The sequence below is a fragment of the Megascapheus bottae genome, chromosome 4 (genome assembly GCF_031878675.1).
Source record: "Megascapheus bottae isolate mThoBot1 chromosome 4, mThoBot2.hap1, whole genome shotgun sequence".
Lineage (NCBI taxonomy): Eukaryota > Metazoa > Chordata > Mammalia > Rodentia > Geomyidae > Megascapheus > Megascapheus bottae.
In genome coordinates this window covers 55,032,210-55,058,892 of record NC_143512.1, presented here as the reverse complement: position 1 = coordinate 55,058,892, position 26,683 = coordinate 55,032,210, and the positions used below count along the sequence as shown (strand labels likewise).

Below are 26,683 nucleotides of genomic sequence, written 5' to 3'. Positions count from 1 at the left end.
GCAGGAGGGTAAATTAGGAGACTCTTTCTGTAAAAAGAGTATTTTTAAAAACACAAAAAGTATTATAGAGACTTATTAGGTTTCTTCACATTTGTTGTATGGATTGGTCTTATTTTCATCTTTATCATATATGTAGGCTTCCCTGATGAGCCTCTCCAAATGGTCTCAGCTGTTTCAACTGGAGTTCATAATTCACAATAGATTATCCCAAGGTTTGCTGCCTGCACCCATAAGATACTGTCATAGGCTCTCCTGGGGCTGAGTGAAAGGGTTGATGCTCAGGTAGCTTGAGCATCAGCTGCTAAATTGCTGTCACCTCTGGATCCTACCTCTTACATAGTGCTCCACATCACTAGCCTGGAGGTTTACAAGTTTCCTTCCTTAGCTGGGATGTTCAGCTTTCTGTTGCAGACACAAAATTCTTCATTTGCCCAATTTCCTCTAGAATCAGAAATTGTAATTAAACACTTATTTTCATCCCTGATATCTATAGGACTTCCTTCTCTTACAGGACTCTGAGACTCTGCTGTGTGCATACTAGCAAAGTGGACATCCTGGTAGTGCAGTTTATTTTTGTTAATCAACTGAGTATATTTATAAATCAATAGCTAAATATTTGATTGTAATAATAATGACTATACTTATTAATAAATACCTAAACTTTTATTAGTTTTTCTTAGAAGGATAGATCCAGATTATTTTGCCTTCTTTTTTTTTGTCAGTCCCGAAGCTTGACTTCAGAGCCTAACCACTCTCCCTTATCCTTTTTGTTCAAGGCTAGTTCTCTACCATTTTGAACCACAGTTCCACTTCAGGTTTGTAGGTGATTAATTGGAGATAAGAGTCTTTCCTGCCTGAGCTGGTTGTGAACCACAATCCTTAGATCTCAGTCTTCTCCATAGCTAGGATTACAGGCATGAGACACTGAATCCTGATCAGAAGGGATTTTTAAAGACTATACAATACCTCATTTTACTGAAAAGTTCACATTGAAAGAAAAGAACTAAACTTTTTATTTTTAACTCTCCTCAATAGACTGTGTGGAAGCAGCTTGAATGATAACCCCAAACCAACTTTGAAATGAAAGAGTCTGGTAAAGGTGACAGCATAGGCCAGAATACTTTTGTGCCAGCCCTAGTTGTGCTGATTACAGAACACTGCAGTTGTCTAAGATTACTTACCTGTCCGGGTCTCATCAATGACATGAGGATTAACTTTGTGCTGCTAAGGCTGTCTCTAAGTACTAGAATCACTTCTGACTCCACCTTACATCTTGCAGAGCAGCTTGTACCTGGTTCAGAGCTAAAGATCTCTTCCCAACAAGCTTAGAAACAGGAAATGCGTAGTTATTCCCCGAGTAACTCATCTATTTAGGTACTGAGTGTAAGTATAGTTATGAAAATGCCATACTTAAAAATTTGAAATACAATTCTAAAGTAGTAAGATAACATTGAGTAATGAGAGAAAGACTGTTGTCACCATGTCAGTTTACGATTATTTCTGTTTTATAGGTAGAAGTCACCTTCAGAAGCAATTACCAGGTCTATAATCTCACAGAGCTGCAAGCTTTCACAGAATATGTCACAGCTCTGAAATTTATGACCATTAATTCACGATTTTGGAGTGACTGGAGCAAAGAAAAAGTGGGAAAGACGGAGGAAGAAGGCAAGTTACTCTTTGTAATTCCTTGTTTGCTTGCTCTGGTGTTGGACTGGCTTGGCTTAGACCTAGTGAATTTTGTCAAAAATCATGTAATCCTGTCATCAAAACCTAGTGACTGCATCCCATTCACAGACAATCATGGAGCTCACTAAGCCTTTGAAAATGCAAGTCTCAGATACTGTTAATTACCTTAGCAGCTTTGTGCCCAAATGCAATGACTTTTATCTTAATTCTCTTATAAGGTTATATTCAATATAAAATGGAGTCATATCTTGAATGTGGGCACTGGTACTGGTAATCCTAGCTACTTGGGAGCTTGAGATCTGAGGGTCACAGTTCAAAGCTAACCTAAGCAGGACAGTCTAAGAGACTCTTACCTCCAGCTAACTACAACAAAGCTGGAAGTGGAGCTGTGGCTTGAGTGTTAGGGTACTAGACTTAGCAAAAAGAGTTCATGGACAGAACCTCTGATCCTGAGTTCAAGCCCCAAGGCCAGAATTAAAAAAATAGATTACAAAGGTAGATAAAGTTATCCTTGATAGGTTAAAGATAGATAAGGAGAACAACTACTAAACATTTAAAGCTATACCTAGTAAAAGAAAAAGGAAGATCACATCTTTGATGATAGCAGGAAATTGAAAGAGACAGACTGCACAACTAAGTGCCATACTAATTCCTAGGAACATGTTGAGTCAACTTCTATGCTCCTGCATAGATCTTTCCTCTGGCTCCTCCTTGTGTTTTCCATAAAACCAAGTTATTATTAACAGATATTTGACAAGTTTAGTCTTTTAGTCAGATCCAGATTCCTGATACCTTTGAAATTTCTCTTCTGCAATGGAGATGTTTGTACTTAGCTTGGTCTTGCCTTTAGTAGATTTAGTTTCAGAACAGGAGTCACTAAGCAGTTGGGAAATTGGATTGGATAGCATGTAAGGAGCCTTCTTACCCGAGAGTCTATTCTTTGTATGTCATGTTTTTCTAGTAATATGGAAAAAGATCACAGAAAATCCCAAATTATTATGTGATCAAGTGCTTAGAATCATGCTTGATAGACACATGGAAAGAGCTACATAAATTTTAAAGAAAGAAAAAAAAAGCATGTTAAAATAAAGTTAACCATGCCTGGCTCTTAAAAAAATCTTTGAAGATGATCTTTTAGTGCTAAAATCGTTAAGATCTTGGTCTTCGTAGTAGGCTCCATTATTTGTTGACCTAATTGTAGTTTCCTCAGCCAATATCCTTGAGAAAGGCCTCAAACACTGCATATCCCAAATTAGGGTCATTTCTTCTTTTCTCCAAATTATAGGCCATTGGCCTCCTAGACAGTTCTTTCTAAAGTTCTCTTGAATTTTTATGTTTGAAATATGTGAGTCATTCTTTAATCAGTAGCTTTTAGATTCATGTCAGATCATTGAATTATAGTGATCCACCCCTTCTAAAATTTATTTGAGATCTATTTGGGAGAAATAGGAGAACAAGTAAAGTAATAAAATATAAATTTTTTATTTTCATGAATTTTATTCCTGTATAGTCAGATCACTGGATTCCTGTATGTGTGAACTGTGCTGTCTTAGATTATGTTGTTTACGAGAAAAAGATGAATCAGAATTTATACTGTTATGTCTCTATCATCTGCTGTTTCCAACTCTTTTGTGGCTTGAGCACTTTGCTATTGTTCAACCATGAGAAATATAATGGTGGTATTTTTATGTTTTTGCTCACCTGAGATTGCAGATTTGATCCTTATGTTATCTTGGGTCTTTTTTGATAATAAATTTATGCAGTAAATCTATAAATTAAATTTCATTTCTAAATTTGGAGTCCATAGACAGCAGAACAATTGCTCCTTAATATGAATTTCTGTATCCTTTTTATAGAGAAATATGTAACTGAAAGTGGTTTCTTGCAATATGTTGCTAGGGACTGAACCCTGGGATCATCATACTGGTCTCTCAGTATGTCAGTATAAAGGCAAGGGCAAGAGCTTTAACATTGAGCTATGTCTAAAACCTTTAAAAAGTTTTTATTTTGAGGAAGCGTTTCACTGTTTCCCAAGCATCAAACTTGCAATCTTCTGTCTCAGTCTTTTGTCTCTCTCTCTTTTCTTCCCTTCCTCCCTTTATCTTTCCCTCCCTTCTCCCCCAATCTCTTTTTCTTCCTTCCTTCTCCCAGTAGTCCTGAGGGCTTGAACTCAGGCCCTTTAGCTTTTTTCCCCCTCAAGGCTAGCACTGTACCACTTGAGCCACACCTTTTCTTCTGGACCTTTTGGTGGTTAATTGGACATAAGAGTTTCTTACCCTGGAAACTGCAATCCTCAGATTTCAGCCTTTGGAGTAGCTAAGATTACAGGTTCAAGCCACTGGCTCTTGGCTCAATATGATTGTCTTTTAAATATTTCCAGCAGGTGAGACTATCACTAAACTTAGAACTTAGGGAGTGATGTACTATTTCCCTACTCCTTTGATTTTCCTATATTTTAAAATTATACAGTTTCATCATTTTTGGAAGAGTCATGGTATAAATTATATATACATGCATTTCCTTGTCTGATAGTTAAATGTGTCATTCCCAGCCTTGATGTAGATAGACGTCATATGTTAGAGGACATGCTATCATTGCATTTCCATTCAAATTTGGGTGGTCAGTTATATTACAAGGAGCTCTTGTATTTTTCCTTGGCCTTACATTAAGTCATCAAATGTGAGAGAAGTTTTGTTATAAGTTTGATTTCATTCTTTCAACTACAAAATGAAGCCCTTGTCGGCTTTTATAAGACTGCCATCTCTCTACTCTTCTTTCTCTTGCTGGCTCGCTTAAGCACGTTTCCCAATTGCAGTTCTAATCACGCAGCCCAGCTCCATGTCACTATCTTCTGCTGTCTCCAACCTTCTTTCGGGTTGAGTGTCTCACTCCTGCTCTTCCAGCTCCACAAGGCTTGAATCTGTGGAGAATCCTGAGACCAGCTGAGGTGAATGGAATGAGGACAGTGCGGTTGCTGTGGAAGGTAACTTCGCTTTGGTTTTTATTTAAATTTTGTTTTAACTTTGTCTCTTACTCCTCTCAACGCTGATTCATGAGATTTTACATCCTAAATTCATCTTCCCAGAGGCCTTTATGCTGGATTAAGCCACCCAATGGCTGTCTGACTCAGAAAAGCCCCATAGATAATTTTGTAGATGGCCTAAATAAACATTATAGATACTGGACTCTCTTTTGTCCAAAAGATTGATATTTGGGACATGAATGCAGAGGCATTGTGCCTCTCTGGAGGGAGCAACCTCTGGCTGACCTCCATTAGAATGCCATGTAAGATTCTGTGGTCCCACACCCACAACTAACTGGAACAGCACCCGCAGTATGTTCTGGTAATTGCCAACATACCTGACCTATGTGTCTATTTGAGGGCTGGGATAATGGAGTGCTAAGGCAGAAGAGAAGTAGAATTAGTACTTACTAGGGGGGAGGCTTAGGAATAAGAAACAAGAAAACAGCTGGGCAATGAAGGGAAGAGGAGAAAGACATAGGTGATAAGAAAAGAAAATGGGAAAGTTCAAGAAAAGGAATAGGGAGAGGTAATACATAGGGCAGAGAAAAGGCAGAATAGAAGAACCTCTGGGAAATAATAGAGAAAAGATGAAACATTGAGGGGAAGAAGAAAGAGAGGAGTGAGCCACCACAGATCTTTAGTGTGTCTCCAGATTGTCTGGAAATATACATGTTCTTTCCTTGCTGAAGTTCAGGCAAGTTAGATTCTTTTGAAAAAGAGAAGGGGGAGGAAGAGAGAAAGGGGGGAGGTTGGTCCTGGTTTGCCAAATACCAACATCCAATTACTTTATAGCATTGGAGCATCTCCTGCCTTAATCCCTCTTCCTTCACACCCAAGAGCTCTGGGCCAACCTCAGATTGTAAAGGCAGCAGTCTTGGGAAAGTTCCATCAGTGGTGATGGGAAATCTTTGAGAATCAATCCCAGATGTGGTTCCTTTCTCATTGATCAAACACGGAGACAGATGGCTCTGAACAAATTTTTGGAGTAAGGGTGGTAACACAGCATATATGCATGTGTGGTCTTGGTTATACAATGTGGTAAAGGTCAAGTAGGCGAGCCTGTGAAATGGGGGACGCAGACTTCATATGTCCCTCCTCGCTGTCATCTGAGGATTGGCATTCCCTTTGTCTCAATAAGAGAGTTTTCTAAGCATTTGCCTCATATTTTAAAAATGCTTCAGGTTCCACTCCATCTTTCTCCCCAAACCCTTGCTGTGGACCTGCCCAGGACTATTTGATCTGTTTTTTTTTTTTTTTAATCTGTTTGGAGGAGTAACAAAGCAACAACAATGAAATTGTATGACAGCTTTTACTTTTAGGTTATTTTTCTTTCTTTCTTTTCATTTTCTTTCTTCCTTTCTCTTTCTTTCTTTCTTTCTTTCTTTCTTTCTTTCTTTCTTTCTTTCTTTCTTTCTTTCTTTGTTTCTTTTTTTTGTGGGGGTCATGGGACTTGAATGGTGGGCCTGGGTGCTGTCCCTGAGCTCTTTAGCTCAAGGCTACCACCCTACCCCTTGAGCCATAACACCACTTCTTGTTTTCTAGTGATTAGTTGGAGATTCTTCTTCTTTTTTTTCATCTGTAGCAATGCTTTTTTATTTATACAAGATACCCTCACTAGAAGTTTTATTGGAAAAATCTAGACTTGGTATCTGAAACCAGAAATGGTATCTATCTAGATAAATATGATATCTAAAGGATCAAACTTTTGTTGTTGTTTGTGCTAGTCCTAGGGCTTGAATTTAGGGCCTAGATGCTATCCCTGAGCTTTTGTGGTGAAGGCTAGTGCTCTACCAATTTGAGCCATAATGTCATTTCTAGCTTTTTGGCAGAGTCTCACAAAGTTTTCTGCCAGAGCTGACTTTGAACCATGAGCCTCAGCTTGTAACCACCTGTGTATCTAGGATTATAGATATGAGCCATTATGCTTAGCTCTTTTTCTTCGGGGCCTTTGAAGAGTCTTACATTCTTTAGTGCCCAGGCTGGCTTTGAGCAACAATCCTCAGATCTCAGCCTCCTGAGTAGCTAGGATTATATGAGTGAGCCACCATGCCCGGCACTTCATTACTTGTTTTTAACTTAATAATTGCAACAACAAAAAAAGAATGCACTAAGACTTTATTTATTTATTTATTTATTTATTTATTTATTTATTTATGCCAGTCCTGGGGTTTGAACTCAGGGCCTGGGCTCTGTCTTGAGCTTCATTTGGTGAAGGCTAGCATTCTACCACTGAGCCACGGTGCCATGTCCAGCTCTTTCCATTTATGTGGTACTGAGGAATCAAACCCAGGGCTTCATGCATGCTAGGCAAACACTCAACCACTAAACCACATTTTGGTAGTGGTGAAGGTTTTATGAGTCTATGAATACCCTAAAAATCATCAAATTACTTGTTTTTATATATGACATTACTGGGGCTTGAACTCAGAACCCTGGCACTATCTCTTTGCTTTTGTTCCATGCAGGCTAGCACTTTACTGCTTGAGTCACACCTTCACTTTTGGCTTTTTCAGGTTAATTGGAAATAAAAGTCTCAAACTTTTCTGCCTGTGATGCTTCAAACTGAGATCCTCACAACTGACCCTTCTGAATAGCTGGGATTGTAGGCATGAGCCACTGGCTTCTGACTGAACTGCACACTTTTAAATAGTGGATATTATAGGCTATGGATGCATTTAGTATAGAGTGCTTGTCTAACATGTACTAGGCATTCATTCCCATCTATAGCACAGTAAAAACAATATAACAACAGCTCAAACCAGGGAATTTTTTTATTAAAGAATTTATTAACATTGATTTTTATATCATATTTCAATGATGTATTTAACAAACAAGTATTCAAGAAGGGAATCTCACTATATAATCACTGGCACTTAGATTTTAGAACATAATTAAAATTAGGCTGAGGATTTGCATGTCATAGATACATTAATCTATGTAATAAAACATTATGTCTATAGAGTCATAGATTTTTATGTATATGTAGTTGTGCTTTTATTTCTAATACCATGTCCATAGCATTGGGTACGCAATATTGAGTCCTCACTCTTATAGTGTTTGGATCTAATAGCCATATATTAAGGATACCATGTGCCCTTTGTTCCTTTGGTCTTGACTTGTCTCACTCAACATGATTTGCTCTAGATTCATCCACTTCCCAAACCAGGGAATTTTTATAGAATGTGAATTATACCTCAATAAAGCTGTTATTTTCCTAAGAATAGATTGTCTTGAGAAATGAGGGAACTTTCTAGTTGGTCTTTTATTTCTGTGGTCCCTGAGAAAGAAATTCCTGAACTGGAAGTGGCGTTAAAGCTGGGTCTTTCTGTATATTCAGACTTTCTGTTTTAGCTATGTTCGTATTTCACAATAGAAGTTGAAACACTGGGAAGCCCCACAATTTCTTAGAATTACTCAGATCATCTGGTCAGTGGGTCTAATTTTAAGGCTAAAAATAAAAGTTTGACTTGGAGGCCCTGGGGTTCCACTTTAGGCTCCTCACCAATGGTTTGGATCTGGAAAGACAACCCTCAATATTATAGTCTTAGCTGGATAGCTATCTGCATACCTGGCCCAAGGAAGCTGACTCTCTTCAGAGAGGAAAGATATGGAGATAGAGGATAAGAGCATAGGTGCTCAATTCCAGACCAGAGTTCAGATTGGCTCAGAGAGAATGCCTTGGATTTTTAGGTCTTATATTTCTGCCACTGTCTAATGAAATTAATGTACAATCAGAAGAAAACTGAAATTGTTTGCTTCAATTGACTTGGGAGGTTTCCTAGTTTATGAAATTTCCTAGTTTATGAAATTAAACTTAAGAGTTTTATAGCAGGGCTGGAAATGTAGTTTAGTGGTACAATTCTTGCCTGGTATTCATGAAGCCCTGAGTTCAATTCCTCAATACCAAGTAAACAGAAAAAGGCAGCAGTGGCACTGTGATTCAAGTGGTAGTGCTAGCCTTTAGCAAAAGAAGCTCAGAGACAGTGCCCAGGCTTTGAGTTCAAGCCCAAGGGTGAGAGAGAGAGACAGAGAGAGAGAGAGAGAGAGAGAGAGAGAGAGAGAGAGAGAGAGAGAGAGAGAGAGGGAGGGAGGGAGGGAGGGAGGGAGGGAGGGAGGGAGGGAGGGAGGGAGGGAGGGAGGGAGAGAGAGAGAGAGAGAGAGAGAGAGAGAGAGAGAGAGAGAGAGAGAGAGAGAGAGATATACCTAAGTATTCTTTCTTCTTCTCTTGAAGGTTTAATGTATCCATGAAGGAAATGTTATTTATTCCATATGGGGAAATTGCTGATCATGATTTAAGATAAAATATCTAATGTTACTCTACATGCTCCATTCATCTTCTTAGCAACTGTCTCACCTTTATGTTTTTAATTGGCCACAATTTTTGTTTCTTTTGAGTCCAGAAGGCAAGAGGAGCCCCAGTCCTGGAGAAAATACTTGGCTACAATATATGGTACTTTTCAGAAAATAATATTCATCACAATGAAACAAGGAATACTGCTAATCAGCAGCTTGATCTTCATCTGAGCAGCGAGACCTATTGGGTATTTGTGACTGCTTATAATTCTCTTGGGGAATCTCCAGGGGCCATTCTGAGGATTTCTGCTGTTCAAGAGAAGCGTAAGTAGAGTGTAAACTTCTCATTTGGGTGCATAGTACTATGTAGTTGGCCAAAGAAAAGTCCTGTCTTCTCAAGGATAGTGATTCTCTTGAGTCAAATGAAAAAGAAGAGAACTTTTTTGGTTGTGAAAGGAAGAGAGAAGCTGCTGGTAACAAGCCCCTAGAAAAAAAGTTCCTTCGGAACAAAGTCTGGGTTAAAAAGGGATATCACAGAGTACAGTCATGAGCCAGGACATTCTATATGTATCTTCTGCCATTGGTTCTGATCCAACATTATAGGAAAGCTAGATTGAGCCACATGATCCTGTCATATTAGAGAACTTTGTCCCGAACTGACTTCTCTGCAGATGGAGCTGACTGTGTTCCTAGAGGCTGAGTGCTCACTTTCTGTGGTCTTCCCTTTCCTTTGTCCTGTGACTGTCACATTAGAAAAAATTCTTTCTTTTAATCTTATTTTTTTATTGTAACTAATAGAAGGGTTACATTATATTCACCAGATAGAAGGTGCATTACTTCACAAACATTGATACCCCTTCTCATATTTTTGTCCCCATATCCCTCCCCCCACCATCTTGTTTTCCCCCTTCCCTATCCTATTTCAAATAAACAAATAAACATATATACAATATACCAGATAGCAAGGTAAGATACTGTAACAATATGAGAATAACCAAGGGACAACAAAAGAGATGAGAAATAACATAGTATAGTAAGAGCAACAGTATTAGATGGCTCTTATTTCCATATCCTGGAGGTCCTTTCATTTAGCCTATTTTATATGGCTTTATGTATCTAGGTTTTCCCCAGGAAAAATTCTTTTTTTTATTTTTTTAAAAAATTTTTTTATTGTAATTAGTAAAAGGGTTACATGATATTTGCCAGATAGAAGGTGCATTAATTCACATACATTGATACCCTTTCACATGTCTTGGTACCCATTTCCCTCCCCCCCACACCCCCACCCGTCTTGGTTTTCCCCCCTTCCCTATCAAATTTCAAATATCCAAATACAAATGAATTCAATATATCAGATAACAAAGTGAGATACTATACCAATATGAGATAACCAAGGGACAGTAAAGGAGATGAGAGACAACATAGTACATTAAGGACAACAATCATTCATTATATGGCTTTTGTTTCAATATCCTGGAGGTCCTTTCAATTAGCTTCACATTATATGTCCTTATGTATCAAGATTTTGCTCTATTGCAAATCTCTGCTAGTAGAGCCCAAGGTTTCTACTGATTATGACGAATGAGGGAAACCATTGAGCCTAAGTTCCTTTGAGTCTGGCTTACTTCACTTAATATGATTTTTTCTAAGTCTTTCCATTTCCTAACAAATGGGGCGATGTCATTCTTTCTGACAGCAGCATAGAATTCCATTGTGTACAAATACAACTTGTTGATCCACTCATCAACTGAGGGACATCTAGGTTGGTTCCATATCTTTGCTATGGTGAATAGTGCTGCAATGAACATTGTTGTGCTAGTGGGTTTAGTATGTCCTTGTTTCTGGATGGTTGGGTAAATGCCAAGTAGTGGAATTGCTGGGTCATAGGGGAGTTCTATGTTTAGCCTTTTGAGGCACTGCCACACTGCTTTCCATAGTGGTTGAACGAGTTTGCACTCCCACCAACAGTGTAGTAGTGATTCCAGGAAAAATTCTTATGCTTATCTTTGCCAATAAGTCAGTCTTTATACTTTTGATTACATAGTCTGACCTTAGAGCTCCTAGCACAAGTAGTATTTTATGTCCTGTTTTTGGAATAAAATGACTTCTTTTAATTCTTGCATGAGAATTACAAACAATAAATTTTCTTGTTTTTTCTTTATTGACTTAGACTACCCTTTATCTCATATATTTTTGCATTTATTTTATTACCTTTGAATCCTTCAATAAGACATGACTCCCACAAGGATAGCAACTTTTATCATTTCTTTTTTTCTTCCTTTTATCAAAGTATAAATTTTGGCACCCAGAATGGTATATAGCCTTTGACACAGAGAAAATTCTTGGAAATAATTTATCCAATTATACTGTGTTAAGGAATGTTCTCTCCAATTTTCTCCCTCCATTTCTCTTATCTCCAGGCATCTTCTCACAACCAGCTCTAGATTTCACTGACTGTCATATCTCTTTCCTCTAAATGTAACCAATTTTGCCCTCATTTTAGAACTAGGTGGTCAGTCATACTTTTGTGTTTTGAGCTATGCTTGGTTTATACTTTAGTTATTTAATAGAATTCCCAATAGTCCTTAGTTCCCTGCACCCTAATTCTTACCTATCCAATAGTTTGATAATGAAGTTTCCAACAAACAACATGTGTTACTGGAGTACACATTCTTTGTTAATAGATGTAGTACTGAATAGTAATCTCGGTTTCCAAGCATGGCTCCAGAATGGGATGCAGCAAAATATAGGATATAGAAGCATGGGTTTTGGACCAATAGTCTTGGGTTCAAATCATCTACAAGATATGATTGTCATTTTGTGTGGGTATCTGGGAGGATTACTGGGTGAACCTAGGCAACCTAGAGTCTTGTGCATGCAAGGCAAGAATTCTTCCATTGAGTTCTATCCTAACCCACTATTTTCATTCTTAATATAATTTCTGTGTTCTTTCTCTTGACCCCATCCTTACTCTAGCTTCACAAGTTCTTCATGCCTTAGCTGCCTTTTCTCAGGGTCACTTTCTCAGGTTCATAAATTAGCTAGCCATGTTTTGGGAAAGGACCCATAACCTGTAGCTTACCAAAACGAAAATCTTAAATATACACTCCTGCGGACAGACTCACTGTTGTTCTGTCAGGTATAATTTCCCTTTACCTGTATAGCTACAAAATAAGTCTTGCTGGTGAGATCTGTTTCTGGAAACAGAATTGTTTCTAGCATGTGGGAGATAAAAGCCAATGAAGAAGACATTTTATCAGCAAAAGTACTGGGCAAGGATAAGGGACACAATGAAAAGAACAAAACACCCATAAGGGAGGTAGTAATGGAAGTGATGAACTCTGGCTGGGTGTCAGTGTGGCTGGTGCATGTGGAGTGATTTGATAGCTGTTGAAGCAGTACTTTTTTGCTCTTTTAGCATTTCAATGCATTGAAGTTGTGCAGGCCTGCCTTGTTCAGGATCAGCTGGTGGTGGAGTGGAACAGCTCTGATCCAGAAGTAAACAGATGGATGGTTGAGTGGTTTCCAGATTTGAACTCAGAACATTCTGCCTTTTTCTGGGAATCTGTGTCTCAAGCCAGAAGTTGGACAATTGAGCAAGGTAGCTGGCACTGAATGTGTGCGTTTTGATTTCATTTTAATCAGTCCTTAAATCCTTTTGTTTCAAAGATGAAAATGTTATAATAACATTTGACAATTTTAATGAAATACAGTACCGTACTTTTGACATTTCTCAAGCATAGCTGACAAAGCTATATCAGACTAGGGATTTAGCCTGTCTCCAGATGGAAAGGAAAATATTATCTTAATATACAGCATCACAGGTCCCTTCCAAACTATCTTGTTTTGTGTGTGTGGTGCTAGTAATCAAATCCAGAGCCTGTATTCTTGCTATGTAGCCCAGGCTGTCTTGAGAACTTCAGGTTTAGCCTCCTGAGTGCTGGTATTACAGATGTCTAGTTAACTTCAAACCAAAATTGTTCAGAAGAATAAGTACATGTTGACACAGGGAATGATGCAACAAGAGGATATAATTGTAAACACTTATTTACCAAATGTCATTGAAGCCAACTTTATAAAGCAAGTACTACTAGACATAAAAGCAGAGACTGACCTCAAAACAATAATAGTGGGGAAATTTAATAACCGACTCTCACCAATGGATAGTCATAAAGACAAAACAATCAATAAACTTCATAATTAAATGGCACTATGGATCAAATGGACTTACAGGACATCTACATAATATTCCACCCCAAAACAGCAGAACAGACCTTCTCTGCAGCCCAAAGAACTTTATAAAAATTAGATTTAACTTTTGATTACAAAGCTTGTCTTAACTAGAAAATTGAAATTATATCCTGTATTTTATCAAATTGCAATAGACTAAAACTACAAATCAAGGGCAAAAAAAGTACAGACTATATTTGAACACATAAAGACTGAAAAATACACTTTTGGATAATCAGTGGAGCATTGAGGAAATAGGATAAGAGATAAAAATTCCTAGACTCAAATGAAAATGTAAACATAACATCCCAGAACTTTTGGGACATCACAAAAGCAGTACTAAGAAAGAAAGCAGTTTATAGCTATGAACACCTACACAAAAAAAACCCCAGAACAGTCTTAGAGGAATAACTTCATGATGCACTTCGAGGTCTTAGAAAAAAGAAGAACTAGAAAAACTTGAGAGCAGTAAATGAAAATAGAATGATGTTGGGGAAGAAATAAATGAAATTCAGATTAAAAGAACAATACAAAGAATCAATGAAGGAAAGAGTTTTTCTTTGAAAAGATAAACAAGATTGACAAATTAGCTGAACTAACCAGAAGAGATAGCAAACAAATTAATAAACATTAGAAATGAGAAGAAAGTATTAGAGCAAAGGTCAGTAAAATGTGAATTAAAATTCCACTGAGATTCCCTTTCATCCCAATAAGCTATCTTCAAGAAAATAGCAACAAGCTGCATATACAGGGCTCATGTCTGTAATCCCAATGACTCAGGAGGCTGAGATCTGAGGTCCATTGCAGGGAAGCCCATGCAGGGAAGTCCATGAGATTCCCATTTCCAAATAACAACCAAAAACACAAAAGTGAAGTTGTGGCTCAGTGGTAGAGTGCTACCCTTGAGCACAAAAACTCAAGGATAGTGTCCAGGCTTTAAGATCAAATTCTAGGACTGGCATTTAAAAAGAAAAAAAAGAAAATGAAAAACAACCACAAATTCTGGAAAGGATGAGGGATGATGGTTCTTGATGGAATTTCCATTTTGGAAATAAATATGGAAAGTCTTCAGAAAGCTAAAAATAGAACTACCATCAGACCCTCCCATATCACTCTTGACATATACCTAAGAATGCAAGGCACCATGTAATAGTAATACCTGCACACTCAGTTTATAGCAGAGCTATTTGCAATAGCCAGATTATCTTACAAGCAGAAGCTAGATCTAAAAGGAAAAAGGTAGACATGCACAGATATGGCAGACTGTATGGAGAGGGGGAGCCAGGAAGAAGTGGGCGTAGAGAAAGGAGGATCACAGGAAAATATAATAGAATTATATTATAAGGATGTGTAAAAATATCACAATGAAATGCTCCATATTGCATAATTAGATATGAATATGTGGAAATAAAAATGTGGGGGAAGACTGGGAACATGGCCTAGTGGTAGAGTGTGCCTAGCATGCACAGAGCCCTAGGTTCCATTCTTCAGTACTACATACACAGAAAAAGCTGGAAGTGGTGTGGTGGCTCAAGTGGTAGAGTGCTAGCTAGACTTGAGAATGCTCAAGGACAGTTCCCTGACACCACCGCTTCCCTATGATAGAATAGTCATGTCTACAGACTATCACTGCTGCACTGGCTCACCTTTTGTCTCATGAGTCCTGTACTTCCTCTCATTCTCCCCAAATCATATAAACTTCCATACAAGAGAAAAGGTACATAAATTAAAAAAAAACAGCGACAAAAGGGAGAAAAAAGGAAAGAGAAATGTGCACAAGAAGTAAAATAAAAAATCTTGTTCCCATTCTTGGAGTTCATTTCAACATGATCATTTTATATGATCGGATGCACATAGCTATTGAGCCCTTGTGATCTTCTCCTAAGAATATCTTCTTTGAGCCAAAAACATAGGATGGAAGAAAGACAGCCTCTTCAACAGATGGTGCTGGCAGAATTATTAAACACCTGTAGAAAACTGAAGTTCAATCCTTATATGTCACCCCGCACCGAATTAGTTTCAAATGGATCAAAGACCTTGTAGTAAAAGCAGATACCCTGACAATTTTATAGGAAGGAATAGGAGATACACTAGGGCTCCTTAGCACAGGTCAAAACTTTCTTAATAAAGGCCCAGGAACAGAGCAAATTAAAGAAAGTTTGGACAAATGGGACTGCATTAAGCTGAAGAGCTTTTGTATGGCAAAGGATGTAGCTAGCAAGCTAAATAAAAAGCCCACAGAGTGGGAGAAGATCTTTAATAGCCATACATCACACAAGGACCTCATATCTAAAATATATCTACTGTTTTAAAAATTGACTCTCTCAAAAACAAATCCTCAAAGAAACAACCATCCCATTAAAAGGTGGGCTAAAGACTTAAAGAGAAATTTCCCTGATGAGGAAATAAGAATTGCCAATGGACACATGAAGAAATGCTTTGCATCAGCGGCCATAAAAGAAATGCAAATCAAAACAACTTGGAGATTCCACCTCACTCCAATTAGAATGGCCAATATCAAGAAATATATTAACAACAGATGCTGGCGGGAATGTTGCCAGAGGGGTCATTACTGCACTGTTGGTGGGAGTGTTCAACCACTCTGGGAAACAATATGGTGATTCCTCAAAAGACTAAACATAGAGCTCCCATATGACCCAGCAATTCCACTCCTTGGCATTTACCCGGATGTCCAGAAACAAGGGTATACTAAAGCTAATAGCACAATGATGTTCATTACAGAATTATTTACCATAAGATATGGAACCAACCTATATGCCCCTCAGTAGATGAATTGATCAAGAAGATATGCTATTTATAAACAATGAAATTCTATGCTGCCATCAGAAAGAATGGCATCACCCCATTTGAAAGGAAATGGAAACATTAAGTGTAGCAAGCCAGACCCAAAGAGCATAGGCTCCATGGTTTCCCTCATTTGTAATAATTAGTACACATCTAGGATTCTCCTAGCAGAGGATCACAATAACTCAAAAGCTATGTACATATGGTCATATAGGATGAGGCGGGAGCGCCAGGCTATGGAAGCAAGAGGTTTATCTTTGTGATTGATATTCTTAATGGACTATATGAAGTTATTTCTTTTCTCTTTTTTCCCCCCTCAAAGTTAATCTATGCTGTTACTGTATCTGAATTTGTTACCTGATATATTGTATATGTTTATTTGTCTGTTTGAAATAGGGACATGAAGTGGAAAAACAAGATGATTGGGAGGGAGTGGGTGGAGGGAAAGGGGAGAAAAACATGGGAAGAGGTATCTATGTTTAAGAAGTGATGTATCCATAACCTGACAAACATAATTGTAATCCCTCTATGCATCATCCAGACAATAAAATACAATTAATAATAGAATATATTCCTTTGGTTTCACTGTATGAATGCTTAGAGTCTTGTTTAAGTTATCATTTCTAGGTGAATTTTTTTTGGCTTTTACTATCTATCCATTGGGTTTATTTGTAGATTTTTTTCTTTCCCTTTTTTTCAGATAAACTAAAACCATTCCAGTGCTATAACATCTCGGTTTATCCAATATTGCAAGATCAAGTGGGAGAACCATATTCCATCCAGGCTTATTATGGAGAAAGCAGTATGTATGGACAAGCCCTGTGGGGGAATAGACACTTTGGGGTCCCTTCAATATTCAGATGCTACTGTTAATGCCTACAACATATTTCAGGTTGCCTTGGGGCCTATTTGTGCTGCACTTTCATCTTATATTAAATCACATTTATTTGATGCAATTAGGGTCAGAAAATAAGAGACACTAAGTTTCAAAACTGGGTAAACATTAGCAATCACCAAGTCCAACTCTGATTTCACAAATGGAAAATTAAAGCTCAGAGTCATGAAACAAAATGCCCAGCAAAACAAGTAGTGCAAGTGGAATTGCAACCAGGAATAACATTTAGTTATAGGACCATCTCAGATCATCATAAGTTGATCATGTCAAAATTATGTTTAATTGCGAAGCAATAAACAAGGGCTTTACTTGTGAGTTATTCTGACAATAAAATCTTTTTAGAAGTTAATATCTTCCAGATATTCAACTATTTGATAATAGATTTTTAAAATTTATTTTTATTTTTTTTCATTTTTTTGCCAGTTCTGGGCTTGAGCTCAGGGCCTGAGCACTGTTCTTGGACTTTCTCAAGGCTAGAGCTCTACCACTTGAGCCTCAGTACCATTTCAGACTTTTTTTTTTATGTATGGGTACTGAGGAGTGGAACCCGGGTCTTCATGCATGCTAGGCAAGCACTCTACCACTAGGTCAATAATAGATTTTTTTATAAGTATAAACAAAATACCTGGGCATCAAATTGGAATGAGTCTGTAAGTCAGTATTTTTTTTTCCTCTGGCCTTTGTTTCTAATCATTTTATTTAAGACGTGTGATGGTTAGCTAGGCGAGATGGCCCACACCTATAATCCTAGCCATCTGAGGATCTTGGTTCAAAGCCAGCCCGGGCACTAAAGACTGTGAGACTCTTATCTCCAATTAATCACTAGAAAATTGGAAGTGGTGCTGTGGTTCAAGGGGTAGGGTGGTGGTCTTGAGCTGAAGTGCTGAAGAGCTCAGGGACAAAATCCCAAGACCGACAAAAAAAAAAAAAAAGAAAAAAGAATGTGACTGTTGACAAGTTGACTCATCAGCTCATTACTCAGCCTCTGTGTCATACCTCTGACAATGTGCAGTTTTGATCTGAGTGCTGGCAGAGTCTTTTTGGGGGCGGATCTGCTAGAATGTGATCTGGCATTGCTTATTTATCACTCTGTCCACTCAAGTTCCATCAGCAGGTCCTGTGACCCAGGTGGAGAACATTGGCGTGAAGTCAGCCACGATCACTTGGAAAGAGATTCCTAAACAGCAGAGAAATGGTTTTATTAGCAACTATACCATATTTTACCAAGCTGAAGGTGGAAAAGAATTCTGTAAGTGTGGTCATAGCCAAGCTAAAACACAAACAAGAAAACAAGCAAACAAAAAACAGCTTCCCAAGCAGATGTTATGGCTAGATGTGTCCTGGGATGGCTCCTAAGCCTTGACCTGTATTTTTGTATAGATCACTTTAGCTTCTTTCAGCTTCTCTGAAAATTGGGTCAAGAGCACCACTTAAATGAAAAGTGAGGTGACAATACCTAAGAGTCCTGTGGGAATGGAAAGAGTTGATATAATTTGTTATGACCAGGAACTTCAAAAGTTCTCTGAGAAAGATATTCTTGGTTTAAAAAGTGGGGTAAAGGCTGGGAGTGGTGGCTCATGCCTGCAATTCTAGTTGCTAAGGAGGCTGAGATCTGAGAATCAAAGTTCAAAGCCAACCAGGGGCACAAAAGGACCTGAGATCCTTATCTCCAATTAACCTCTAGAAAACTGGAAGTGGGGCTTGGCTCAAAGGTCAGGTAGTGGCCTTGAGCTGAAGAGCTCAGGGACAACGCCTAGGCCCAGAGTTCAAGCCCCATGACCCACAAAAAAAAAAGTGGGGTAATGTGGCCCTTATTTAGTGGCCCTTAATACAGATCTTCTCTCATTCTCTCCCCCTCACTGTCAATATTTGTCTACTGTCAATATTTGCTTTGTTTGGGCTGGGAGTGTGGCCTAGTGGTAGAGTGCTTGCTTAACATTCATATAAGCCCTGGGTTCAATTCCTCACTACCACATACACAGAAAAAAACAGAAGTGGACCAAGTAGTAGAGTACTAGCCTTGAGAAAGCCAAAGGACAGCACCATGGCCCTGAGTTCAAGTCCCAGGACGGGCAAAAAAAAAAAAGAGAAACGTTTGCTTTGTCTTTGTTCTTGAATCTGCAGTATCTCCTGACATCCTAAATTTGGGCTTTTCATTTTTTGTTATAGTAAAATTTGCCACTTTGGGAGAGGATGAACTACTCAAAAGAAATATACTCAGTACCTGACTTATGTAACTGTAATCTCTGTACATCACCTTTACAATAAAAACTTTCAAAAAATTGCTACTTTAAACATTTAATGGTACACAATTTGATGGCCTAAAGAACATTAACGATGTTGTGTAAATATTAATCTCTACAATTCCAGAACTTTCCTATCCCCATCCTCAGAAACTTAGTACCCTTTCATCATTTGCTCCTTATTTTCCTCCTTTCATGGGCTCTGGAAAGTACCAAACTGCCCTGTGCCTCTGGATTGCCTCTTCACAACAGTTCATATATTATGACCATCATTGAGGTGTAACTCACTGGTACTTATCTAATGCATGCAAGGCCCTAGGTTCAATCCCTAGTACTGCAAAAACAAGTACTCAAAAAACAAATGCATAATATAATGCAATATGGTTATCTACCATATAATAGTATGAAGTGATTAACTGACTTAATAACTAACTTTGTTGAGCATCTGTTCATATAGCTTGTATAACTGTTGATCATTTGTTCATCTTCTTTGGAGAAATATTTTCTTAATTTCGTTATCATTTTAAAAAATAAGCTATCTTTTTGGTATTGAATTATGAGATTTTTATTTATAGTAAATATAAACTATTTATCAAATGTATGATTTATAAATATTGTCTCCAGTTTTGTCTGTAGTGTCTTCACCATTTTTGTACTGTCTTTTGATTAGCAAGAGCTTTTTAAAAAATTGTTATTGTTAAGGAAGTTGTACAAAGGGGTTACAATTTCATGTCAAGTTATAAACACAGTGCTGCTTGGATATTTTCTCCTCTCCATTCACTTTTTTCCATTTTCTCCTTCCTATCCTTGGCCACAACTTGTATAGTTCATTTTTAACATAGTGTATGGTGTTAATATTGTTATAAATTTTTTCTCTGTGTGGTACTGGGGAATGCATTCTAGGCCCTTGTACATATTAGTCAAGCATTCTTTCTCTGGGCTATATCCCCAATCCCAAAATGTTTAATTTTAATAAAGTTTACTCTATTTTTTCTTTTGTTGCTTATATATACGAAATCATTGTGAAATTTAAGGTCATGAAGATTTACCCTTTGTTGGTGCTTGAGAGTTTTTATAATTTTAATTCTTACATTTAGGTGTTTAATCTGTTTTGATGAGCTTATTTTGAGCAGATAATAGACAAGGGTAGGGCTGGGACACCAGAGTGCTAATGAAGTTTCCCATTCATCTTGGCAGTGGTCTTTGCCTTCTCTATTTTTCCTTTAGCCAAGACAGTGAGTTCTAGCACCCTGCGGTATGACATGAAGTCTCTGACACGGAAGACCTCTTACACTGTTCAGGTCATGGCTAGCACCAGAGCTGGGGGGATCAATGGGACTGAGATAAACTTCAAGACATTGTCAGTCAGTGAGTACTTTCTTCAAGCTCTCTATACCTCATCTTGGTATTTACAGCAACTCATTTCTGAAGGTAGGGGAAACTAAAGGGAAGGTAGTACTTGGGTGAGAAAAGCTAGCTCATTCTCTGGCTTGACTCATCTTCCTGAAAGAATGTGGTAAGGAGGCAGGAGAGGGAGCAGGCAAGTGGAGGGCTGAATTTAGAAAGATTGGCCATTGTCTCCTTTCTTAGTGGCAGAAAGAAGATGAATAGATTTAATATTAACTCCAGTCTCAGCCCCAAGTGAGCTCCCATGAGGAGGGCTGTCCCCAAGGTCACTGTTAGCAGTTTCTAAACATTAGAAGTGATTGGATAGTAGGATCCTGGAAGGAAATTCTTGGTTGGCAAAGGACTGCTTACCCACAGGAAGGGACTTCATCTTGTCATTTGCTGAAATGCGTATAACATGTTCAATGTACCAGTTTTTACATTAAAACTTAGGGAACAAGAAAGAATAGACACAGCATATGATGTAAAGTATAAAAGCTTTACATTAAGGCTGGTTAAAGGAGGTGTTAGAGGCAAAGGAAGAAGTAAGAAGGATGAAGAAGAAAGAATAAGAGAAATAAAGCTATTTTTTCAAGTTCTTGAATGATATAGATTTGATTTTTAAGGAGATAGGAGATATATATTATAAAGTGAACAGTTTAGATTCAAGATGAAAGAACACTATAGTTTTGTAATAAGTTTAAAGTGCCTGCTTAAAGATATTTTCTTGTAGTTTTGGGGATTAAACCCAGGGCTCAGGCCAATTGAACATTGAATATATGTGGCATGTACATGCTTGGAAATGTCTCTGTCACTTGAGCTGTGTGCCAAGGCATGTTGATTGATTGATTATGTATTAGCACATCATTGTTGTTCAAAGGAGTTTCGTTGTCACATTGCCATGTGTACATCTAATATGCTTTAATCAAATTCACCCCCTCTCTTCCTCTATTTGAGACATCTCTACCATCTCTTTCAAACAAAATTAATACTATTATATATTACTTTATTTTTACAGATGCCATTAAATACTTAGATTAATCACTCTCTCTTCCTTCTGCTTTCGCCTGCGTCCTTGCTCTGGTTTTATTCCTGAACAGAACCCATTCTATATTTATGTCATTGTTTTATTTATTTATTTATTTAATTTTATTTTTTTGCCAGTCCTGGGCTTGAGCTCAGGGCCTGAGCACTGTCCTTGGACTTTCTCAAGGCTAGAGCTCTACCACTTGAGCCTCAGCACCACTTCTGGCTTTTTTCTATGTATGTGGTACCGAGGAATCGAACCCGGGTCTTCATGCATGCTAGGCAAGCACTTTAACCACTAGGCCAAACTCCTGGCTTATGTCATTGTTTTAAAGTCTAGATCCCCATATAAGAGTGAACATGAGAATTTTTATCATTCTCAGTCTGGCTTATTACACTTAACATATTCCTATGGTTTTCAGGGTTTTTCATTATCTGTCCCCTATTGACCTCATTTTGATCACTTTCTTCATGTTCTCTAACTTGTTTCTGATCCAAAGCTTTGCATCTGCCTGGAATGCTTTTGTCCTCTAATTCTGCATGACTGCCTTCCTGTTAATTTATTATTAAGACTAACTCTAGCCAGAGGTGACAATGGAACATTTCCTAACCTCCTTCTAACTCTCTTCTTGTTACTTTCTATCCTAGTATTCTGTCTTATTTGAAATAATCCTAGGTTATTTATTGTTTGACTCCCTCTTTCAGAACATAAGATCCATGCTTGTAGGGCTCCTACATATTTTTTAACCTATTTCTGTTTGTTTTATTATACAGGATAGTATTTGACAAATAGAAAAGTCTCAGTAACTCTTCACTGAAAAAAGTTTATGAGATGGCCATGGAGAACAAAATATCTTTCAATGTAGTATCAATTGATGTCTATCAAATTAGGCAGAGAGACGTTAACTAGATGAGGAACTACAATCTGAGGTTCTTTTAATTGAAAGAATTTGAATTGAAAGAAAAAGTTGAAGAAAACATTGGTACTTGATTTTGGTGCAGAAAGGGAAGAACTTACCACAGATCTTTGTTCTCTTTCCCCTAAAGGTATCTTTGAGATTATCTTCATAACTTCTATGGTTGGCGGTGGCCTTCTTATGCTCATCATTCTGACAGTGGTCTCTAATCTCAAAAAACCAAAGTGAGTTTATAAGAAACAGTAGATATCTTAAAAATGAGCAGAAAGAGGTGGAAGGAATCAAGGTACAAGAGGGCATTCTACCCTAAAGGGTGTGTCTATTCATTTACTAACTTGCTGCATATTTATTGAGACTGTTTAACAGCTCTACTGTAGTTTATCAGAATTCTGAAGAGTAAGCAGAGGTCTACAGCTCCATACACCAAGTCTAGGCAGTTTGGAGTTCATGGAGTGTCAGCTGTTGCCATAGGTTTTATCTGTTGCACTTGCCACGTGAGGTTAGCATTGGAAAGGATGCCCTTGCTCTCAGTGTCTAGACCAAGCCCCTGTTAGAATCAAGGGGCAGAGCAGGAAGCTATGTTCCCCTGGAGCTGAGTGTTGGCCAGTTATATGACAACACAAACTTATTCCTTACTGTGGCTCAGTGTTGGAAGGTAGGCTACAGGGGCATTTGTCCTGCTTCCCTGGCTGATGTGGGAAGTTCATCTTTGGGTCTTGAGTTTCTTCCCCATAGTAAGCCTTTATGGTACCATAAAGATCCTTCCTGGTAGAACTCTCTCTCCACCATGAACAGTTGTGGGTCTTCTCTCCCAAGCAGCCATGATTGGTTAATGATTGAGTTAATGTCAACCTCAGTTACCAATAGTAGATTGCAACATAGCCACAGCCCAGATTGTTCTATACTACATTCTTGCAATCCTCCTTAATCTTTAGTCTGCAAGAGTTTCAGAGTTCGGGGGTAAACTGAAGAATCTGCATTTCTGCCAAGTATCCATTGATCCTGGTGCTGTAGGTTGGGACGAAGCCTTGAGAACCACTTTACCAAAGTGTGGGTCACTCACAAGGTGAGGGATTAAATCTCAAGGACATGATACTGTGATAGAGCAGTTTCTAACATGAGGACCGGGACTTGGGGGCAGGGGTGGAGAGAGAGGAAGGTAAGGGCAAAATTGCATCATGTCCCATGGAAAACTTGCAATGTCATCCCCAAATCATTTCACTTGCCTCATCTTGGTCACTTTAGCGAACTTTAAAGTCTTGGTCCAGCCCCACACTGTATATGAAATGTTTCCTGTACTCGCCTCCTGCTTGAAAACCTTACCTCACCTCTTATTAGCAGGTTTCCTCACCTATGTTGTCCCCATATCCCGAATCCTGCAGAAAGCAGCATAGCCTCTTGGCATAGCGATAATCTCAAGGTAAACACTGTTGTTTGTATTCCGGGGATAATTGTACAGAATGGCTGTGGGAGGTGGATAGGGTGAAGAGAAACTTTTTTCTCAGGGTTCACATAAGGAGAACTAAAGGCTGAAAAGTCTTAGGGGACAGAGAAGACAGAACCAGAACACATTTAGCCTCATACTCTTGGCAGGAGCAAGGCTTCATCAGGCTTACGAGGACCTAGGTATTCCTAGGCTAGAACTGGTCCTCTGAAGAGTGCTATGAGAGAAGGACCCGGCCCTGTCCTTACTCATCCAGATTTCTAATCTGGGAGAGGAAAAACTTGGCTAGAAGATCTGAAGCAGTTTAGAAGAAAAGTAGTCAAGAGTAGATTTGTGTAGAGACTACCTGGAGACTTTGAGGGGACACTTGGCAGGCAAGACAGTCCAAAAGCTGCCGCAAATTCTGTTCCTCAAACCCTATGTGTAGTAACTGGCATTGGGATGCACTGGTCTCTTAGCTTCATGTAGCAACCCCCCTTTTAAAATAAAAGACCTATCAAATTTCTGAAGTCTTATTCCTTGCTTAGGTAGAAGTAAGCCTAGTCATTATAGAAAGACTTTCCACTTTTTATTAAAAACATAGGAATTTTAAATATTCACCTTTAATTTCAACTCAGAAGTTTTTTTATGTATAACATAGACTTTTTAAAAATTTTTTAATTTTTTCTTTTTTTACAGTTTTTTGGCCAGTCCTGGGCCTGAACTTAGGGCCTAAGCACTGTCCCTGGGCTTTCTCAGGGCTAGAGCTCTACCACTTGAGCCACAGCACCACTTCCAGCTTCGTTTTCTCTCTCTCTTTTTTTTTTTTTTTTTTTGCCAGTCCTGGGCTTGAGCTCAGGGCCTGAGCACTGTCCTTGGACTTTCTCAAGGCTAGAACTCTACCACTTGAGCCTCAGCACCACTTCTGGCTTTTTTCTATGTATGTGGTACCAAGGAATCGAACCCAGGTCTTCATGCATGCTAGGCAAGCGCTTTAACCACTAGGCCAAACTTCCGGCCTCTAGCTTCTTTTTCTATGTATGTGGTACTGAGGACTTGAACCCCAGTCTTCGTGCATGCTAGGCAGGCACTTTACCTGGCCTGACATTTTTGTTATAATAGACTGTTTTCTTACTTTTCTCCATTTTCTTATTGATCCTGTATTACCCCTTTATTCACTCACTTATTAAAAGTTAAACTACTAATTAAATAGTAAGTGGTATTATCTGATAAGTAAAATGCTTTTAGAATAAGCTATAGGTCAGCACTCTACAGTGAGCATTGACTCATCATCTGCTGTATATCCAGGGCTGGGCTAGGCCTTAAGAGTACAAAGACGACATACACAATGTCCCTGTCACAAGACCACCTTGGATCTTCCAGTGCCATGGGTAGGTGCAAAATGATAGCACTGACTTTTCCATGTCCAGAGTTCTAAGGTTGGTGCTTCCATCTACCTGGCAGTTGTGAAGATGTGGAATGGCCTTGAGCTTCCTAGAACTGTTTGCATACAGGGTACTATTTCTCAGGGAATGGAGCATTTTTGCTAAGCTCTTGTAGGGCTTTACTGGAGAGGAATTTGGGGAGTTGCGCGTCTGGTGCCCCAGGTCTAATAAGCTTTTCCTTCCATTTGTATCCTTAAATCATCACTGGATTGCCCACTTCTCTTTTCTAGGACAAGCCAACTCTGAAGGAGTTTGATGACTCTGTAAACATAGAAGACCAGATCCTAAAACCATCTTCTGTTCCCACTGACCTCACTGACAAATTAGTGGTGAACTTTGAGAGTTTTTTGGAAGATATTTCCACAGAGGAAGCTGGAAAGAGTCAGAAAACCATTTGGGGAGGAGAAACAAATGAGTATGTAACCTCTCCTTATCGGCCTGGCTGTGCTCCAGGGAAAAGTTTTGAGGGGCCTCTGACTTTACCTGAGATTCCTTCCAGAAAATCACAGGACGCAAAAAAGATCTGCTCTGAAGCCATAGAGCAACTTTATTATTCTGATCAGAGTTTAGGATCAAACCATCTCAGTGAGGAAGGAGCACCAAATCCATATTTGAAAAATTCTGTGACAACCAGAGAATTCCTTGTGCATGAAAATGTTTCAGAACAAATCAAGGAAGAATTCTAAATGTCCCTAAGGATGAGGCCCTCAGAGCTATAGTGTGGATGACTCTTGCTATAGAAGATATCAAGACTTTGCAAGAAATACTCCTTGGATCCCTCCCCATTGTGCCTGGGTTCAAGAAGACAACTCCACTCCCTGGCCAGTCTACTCACTGAGTATGGAAGCCATAAGTGTAAACTTAAGCTGGAAGGAAAAATGGATGGTAATAAGCTGAGTGTTGCTTAGGGCAAAGCAGTTTCTTTCCTTTTGGTCAGATAATGAGCTCCCCTAACACACTGACTTTGAAAGAAGAATCCTGATTCTAAGCCCCGAGGATCATGCAGTGGATTGACATTTCTAGCCTTCCCCAGGAATTGGGTCATAGTCATAACTTTTGCTGGGACTGCTTCTCAGAGTTCTAGAAGAGACACACAAGAGGGAAGGTATTTGGTTGATAGTCTGGCAGGAACTTGGGCTCTGTCCTCTTCTGCTAAATAGTCCTGAAAGTTGCTCTCCTCTACATACTGGGAAATGAGGTAGACTTTTCTAAACGTATGCCAAGGTATGGCATAGTGCTTGTTAAATTTTAAGAACCTACAGCAATACCTGAAACTTTTCGTGTACCTCTTTTGGGCAGTAAATAAGAA

General features: G+C 38.6%; 1 protein-coding gene across 1 annotated transcript in view; it reads left to right on the top strand.

Moving 5' to 3' along the window:
- Il31ra (interleukin 31 receptor A) overlaps positions 1-26,683 on the top strand; it is a 43,549-nt gene extending 16,866 nt beyond the window's left edge. The window contains exons 5-14 of the mRNA XM_090331146.1: positions 1,512-1,665; positions 4,590-4,669; positions 9,112-9,328; positions 12,423-12,605; positions 16,740-16,841; positions 18,037-18,183; positions 20,405-20,545; positions 22,637-22,730; positions 23,848-23,926; positions 25,605-26,683. Of these exons, the coding sequence (XP_090187272.1) occupies positions 1,512-1,665; positions 4,590-4,669; positions 9,112-9,328; positions 12,423-12,605; positions 16,740-16,841; positions 18,037-18,183; positions 20,405-20,545; positions 22,637-22,730; positions 23,848-23,926; positions 25,605-26,060 (1,653 nt within the window). The 3' untranslated portion in view covers positions 26,061-26,683. The remainder of the gene's footprint in view (positions 1-1,511; positions 1,666-4,589; positions 4,670-9,111; positions 9,329-12,422; positions 12,606-16,739; positions 16,842-18,036; positions 18,184-20,404; positions 20,546-22,636; positions 22,731-23,847; positions 23,927-25,604) is intronic.